Here is a 6,000-nt window from a genome sequence, read left to right as displayed (position 1 = left end):
AAATCAAAGTTGTTGAATACACTGCCGTTAGGAGCGCTAGTATCTGCGAGCAAGTTCTAAGCCAATCATATTGAGGAAATTGACTGAAAGAGAATTTTGCAACCACGATCACAATGGCGAGGTGATCCTCGCCAAAAATTATAATTTTTTTTTTTTAAAGTGCCTTCCCTGGGTGCCATATATGTTTTGCTGGAACAGCCCTTACACGGTAAGCCTGTCTGGAGCCCTGCAGCATATATGCTATATATAGCTGGTATACAGGCCTGAAACGCCCCAATTTTGATAAAAATGTACCAATTTCTAACTCGCTGTTTTGACCGTAATAAGCGCTGGCCGGCACCCCTCCCCTTTTCTGGAGAAGAGTTGAAGTTGTATAACTTGCCTATACCTCCTCCGGAATGCAGCAGTCCTGGGAGGTATATACCACTAAATATCACAATTGATAAAATAAGTATGTTTATACAGTAAAACACTGTTATAACAAACCGCAGGGGACCAACAAAATCACTTTGAATCATGATATCATGATCATTTTATAAACATTTGGAACATTAATGGGGAATAAAAATTACTTCATTATAACCAAAATGTCTTTGTAAGCATGTTTGTTATAAACATGTTTTACAGTAGTATATGAAGAATGTTATCAATAAACAAGTCTGAAAAAACAATGATTATTAATAAATGAAGCATTTTAATTTCTTCAATGATCTTCTCAAGTAATTATTACTGACACTTTTGCTGTCTTGAGTAACATCTAACTGTTATCATAAATCAAAATAGAGATCTTCATAATGTTACTCAAATCCTGGAAAGGGAATCACATATTTTCCTCTTTTGTTTCTTATAATGTCCAATCATGATCATGATGAAACCATACACTTCAACACAGATCTTGTCCGAGAACTCCTGGCTATGTGTTAGATTGACCTTGACAAAGGTTACACAGTCCTGAAAGTAATTTGACCTTGAGAAAGGTCAAAGTCCATATTGTGGCCTACATTAATTCTCCACTATCAAATTCAGACACCTGAACTTGACAAGCTAGGTCATTCTGACTTGATAGTAACTTGACTATGATATAATCCAATCGCAGGTTACAGATATTTAACCTCAATAAGATGGTTGGGTGTCCTTGTAGTGTTCTTACATTCATCAGTCAGCTGTACATCACCATCTCTTGTTGAACATTGTCTTTCAACAAATGGTTTTCCGTTGATGAGGTCACGGTGACCTTTTACACACACTGAGTTTATAACAGCTGATTCTGGTTGTTGTTCCTGCTGTGTAAATGTATACGTACACCATCAACACTAGGCTGACATAGCTTTGACCTTGACAAAATGCCCATTGGTTTTTGCTATCAATGACAGCCTGGCACACTTATGACCTTGACATTTTGTGTAAGGTCCTTCTACCTATGATAGGCTGACATGCGTTTGACCTTGACAAGGTCACTCTGTAACATATGTAGAGATTTCTTTAGTGTAAGTATGTCCATGAATGAGTTCTGTACCGGCTGTATGCTGGAGTTCTCACCCTTCCCTGTCTCGGAGGCCTCCAATGCTGAAAGAGATAAGAAACTGTTCCATATATTTCAGTACAGTACGTATAGTCTAAATGTATATAGAAAAGAGTTTCCTTCTAATTTAAATTACAAATCTGTGCAAATAATGAAAAACATTCAAATTGAGTGCAGATTATTGAACATGGTGGCCTAACATTGAAGTACAATACTTTGACCTTTGAAGTTTACTATACGATCTGTCAGCCAACCGTAGCCCACAATATAATGGCCCATACATTGACCTTTGAACTATCAACCTTTAACGCCTAACCTACTGACCTGTGACCTGTTCCTCCAGCATGTCTAGGCGGGAATCGATCTGACCTTGAACTCTGAGAATGTGTTGTAGTAGATTGTTCTGACACTGCTGAAATGGATCCTCCTGCTAAAAATAAACACATTTAGCATGCAATGGTCTAGATATGCTGATTGGTAACACCAAATTACAGTCAGTAATCAAATGTTTAAAGCTTAATGAAAAGATGTAAAAGTTATAATTTAATAATATTTTTCAGAATTTAAAATCTATATTACCGGTACTGGTAAATTTATTTCATAATCATATTTAACTTTAAAATTTAATGAATATTACAGTTTGTAAAATTCAAACAAAGATTTCACATGCATCCAGTGGATATCAAAGCTGCCTTTCACTGCTGTATTGATAACAAAAATCTTAAATCATCGATCCTAATACTCACCTCCACAACTTCTTCCTTCACTTTTACAGTCTGACATTCCGACTCTGGTTTCCTGTCAGGTGCTTTGTTCTCTATAGATTGACTCGCTTTTGGTGTTTCTGTTGATTCGCTTGCTGAAGACTGACTCGCTGTGTTCTGAGTTGATTGACTCACTGTGTTCTGAGTTGATCACTGAGTTGATTGACTCACTGTATTTGAGTTGATTGACTCACTGTATTCTCACTGTTTCTGAGTTGATTGACTCACCTGTATTATGAGTTGATTGACTCACCGTATTCTGAGTTGATTGACTCACCGTATTCTGAGTTATTGTTGACTGACTCGATGTGGATTCCTGTTTCGTGGACTGATTTAATGTGGATGGATTTTTTGTGGACTGACTCTCTGAGCTTTGACTCACTGTGGTCTGAGTGACCGTAGCCACCGTAGATTGACTCAGGGAAGGAGTCACTGTTGTAGGACTACCAGTAGCCTCTGTTTTTGTGTCTACAGTCGAGGTGTCTGTCCCTGATACTACACTAGCACTACTGTCTCCTCCGTTAACTGTCCCAGCACTGTCAGTCGAGGGAATCTCTTCAGGCTCAGATTTCACCACAACATCCTCCTCACCATTCTGTTCTGCTGGAGAAGTAGTGTTAGCAGAGGAATGAATCTCACGATGTAAGCCTGATTGTGATTGGTCCTTTTGTAATGTCTGAGATTCTGTATTTGATTCTGATTTGTCCATTTTGGAATGTAACACTGTGTCTGATTGATCAATACTATTATCTGTCACCTGATTTGATTGGTTGAAGCTTTCGTGCCCACTGTCATCAGGACACAGTTCCTCACTGTCTAAATCTGTGATCCACATCTTCAATTGTGGGTGTTCAGGATCCCTGTAATCACAAAGTTTACAATACTTTACTTCTGAGATACTGAATGACATCGAATGACACAATCTATAGCTGAAATTAGAATACAAGAATTCCACGGAAGTGGAGGTGTCGCTTGCACAGCATCACAAAAATAGTTATTTACCGTTGAAAATATTCTTAATAATTAGGTAAAGTTATCAAGTCCTGTTACTCTTGCAAATATTGATGGATTTTGACCAGTATCAAACCGCTCCAAGATCTCATTAATATAAAGCAAAATACCAAATTTGGTTGAAATTGGACAATAAATAGTAAAGTTATGGAGCGGAAACCATAGATTTATCTGTTTTGACGATTTTAAAGTCCTGTAACTCTTTTTCAAATATACACGGATTTTGACCAGTATAGAACCCATCTAAGATCTCATTGATATAAAACATTATACCAAATTTGGTTGAAATCGAACAATAAATATTTAAGTCATTGGGCGGAAACAATAGATTTATCTGTTTGACGATTTCAAAGTCCTTAAACTCTTGCAAATATTGATTGATTTTGACCATTATCGAACTCAATCGAGATCACATTAATAGAAAGCAATATATCAAATTTGGTTGAAATCGGAAAATAAATATTAAAGTTATCGCACGGAAACCATTTCCCGGACACAGATGATGAGGATGCCGACATAGTGATACCTAAGTGGCGCCCTTGCGTTGCAGTCGACACAAAAATAAGAAGGTGCCGCAAAGCATAGCAACAATCCTTGCACCCCGCAGTATATAATAAATACACATACTGCCCTAAAAAGTTGTTACACATACATTTTTATACTTTAAGTACAGAAATATGTCAATCTTGTTAATCTTCTCTAACTCATTAATTGCTTTTCTGAGAGTTTTCTTGAAGATTAATTGTCAGGAAATTTTAACATATGTAACAGAATTTTGGAGGGCAGTGTAAAAGTGTATTTTGATGTGGAACCTGTGTGTGTTTCAATGTTGTTTATCTAGATAGAGGTTAATGTTTTCATATAGGTCAGATTTCATTATTACTAGTAGTAACAGAGACAAGATTGACTGGGGAATAATGTGTCTCTAACACATTCAGTTAATTGGGTGGTAGAATGGTTTTCTCTTTGATGGTGGGTGGGAGGGAGGTGAGAGTATACATACTTGGACAGTTTGATTTCCTCTTTGAGACTGTGGGGATGGTAGGGGGTTGATGGAGGGGAGGGAGAGTATACATAATTGGACAGTTTGATTTCCTCTTTGAGACCGTGGGGATGGTAGGGGGTTGATGGAGGGGAGGGAGAGTATACATACTTGGACAGTTTGATTTCCTCTTTGAGACCCTGGGGATGGTAGGGGGTTGATGATTTCCTCTTGAGGGATGGAGGGGAGGGAGAGTATACATACTTGGATAGTTTGATTTCCTCTTTGAGACGTGGGGATGGTAGAGGGTTGATGGAGGGGAGGGAGAGTATACATACTTGGATAGTTTGATTTCCTCTTTGAGACCGTGGGGATGGTAGGGGGTTGATGGAGGGGAGGGAGAGTATACATACTTGGATAGTTTGATTTCCTCTTTGAGAACGTGGGGATGGTAGGGGTTGATGGAGGGGAGGGAGAGTATACATACTTGGATAGTTTGATTTCCTCTTTGAGACCGTGGGGATGGTAGGGGGTTGATGGAGGGGAGGGAGAGTATACATACTTGGATAGTTTGATTTCCTCTTTGAGACCGTGGGGATGGTAGGGGGTTGATGGAGGGGAGGGAGAGTATACATACTTGGATAGTTTGATTTCCTCTTTGAGACCGTGGGGATGGTAGGGGGTTGATGGAGGGGAGGGAGAGTATACATACTTGGACAGTTTGATTTCCTCTTTGAGACCGTGGGGATGGTAGGGGGTTGATGGAGGGGAGGGAGAGTATACATACTTGGACAGTTTGATTTCCTCTTTGAGACCGTGGGGATGGTAGGGGGTTGATGGAGGGGAGGGAGAGTATACATACTTGGACAGTTTGATTTCCTCTTTGAGACCGTGGGGATGGTAGGGGGTTGATGGAGGGGAGGGAGAGTATACATACTTGGACAGTTTGATTTCCTCTTTGAGACCGTGGGGATGGTAGGGGGTTGATGGAGGGGAGGGAGAGTATACATACTTGGACAGTTTGATTTCCTCTTTGAGACCGTGGGGATGGTAGGGGGTTGATGGAGGGGAGGGAGAGTATACATACTTGGACAGTTTGATTTCCTCTTTGAGACCGTGGGGATGGTAGGGGGTTGATGGAGGGGAGGGAGAGTATACATACTTGGACAGTTTGATTTCCTCTTTGAGACCGTGGGGATGGTAGGGGGTTGATGGAGGGGAGGGAGAGTATACATACTTGGACAGTTTGATTTCCTCTTTGAGACCGTGGGGATGGTAGAGGGTTGATGGAGGGGAGGGAGAGTATACATACTTGGACAGTTTGATTTCCTCTTTGAGACCGTGGGGATGGTAGGGGGTTGATGGAGGGGAGGGAGAGTATACATACTTGGACAGTTTGATTTCCTCTTTGAGACCGTGGGGATGGTAGGGGGTTGATGGAGGGGAGGGAGAGTATACATACTTGGACAGTTGAGTTTCTCTTGGAAGTTTGATTCCTTTGGGGGGATGGTAGGGGGTTGATGGAGGGGAGGGAGAGTATACATACTTGGACAGTTTGATTTCCTCTTTGAGACCGTGGGGATGGTAGGGGGTTGATGGAGGGGAGGGAGAGTATACATACTTGGACAGTTTGATTTCCTCTTTGAGACCGTGGGGATGGTAGGGGGTTGATGGAGGGGAGGGAGAGTATACATACTTGGACAGTTTGATTTCCTCTTTGA

General features: G+C 40.6%; 1 protein-coding gene across 3 annotated transcripts in view; it reads right to left on the bottom strand.

Moving 5' to 3' along the window:
- Positions 1-671: 671 nt before the first annotated feature.
- The window catches only part of LOC138309578 (PHD finger protein 20-like protein 1), a 31,659-nt gene continuing 26,330 nt past the window's right edge, over positions 672-6,000 (bottom strand). Inside the window, exons 18-22 of one of the 3 annotated variants that reach the window (XM_069250804.1) lie at positions 2,515-3,146; positions 2,473-2,479; positions 2,269-2,437; positions 1,847-1,952; positions 672-1,566 (exon numbers count right to left, since the gene is read on the bottom strand). In XM_069250804.1, the coding sequence (XP_069106905.1) occupies positions 1,415-1,566; positions 1,847-1,952; positions 2,269-2,437; positions 2,473-2,479; positions 2,515-3,146 (1,066 nt within the window). In that variant the 3' untranslated portion in view covers positions 672-1,414. The remainder of the gene's footprint in view (positions 1,567-1,846; positions 1,953-2,268; positions 2,438-2,472; positions 2,480-2,514; positions 3,147-6,000) is intronic. The other 2 variants (XM_069250805.1, XM_069250806.1) reach the window with 2 other exon arrangements.

This window comes from Argopecten irradians, chromosome 15, assembly GCF_041381155.1.
Source record: "Argopecten irradians isolate NY chromosome 15, Ai_NY, whole genome shotgun sequence".
Classification (NCBI taxonomy): Eukaryota; Metazoa; Mollusca; class Bivalvia; order Pectinida; family Pectinidae; genus Argopecten; species Argopecten irradians.
The sequence above is the reverse complement of the archived record's forward strand: the minus strand, read 5'-3'. Positions and strand labels throughout refer to the sequence as shown.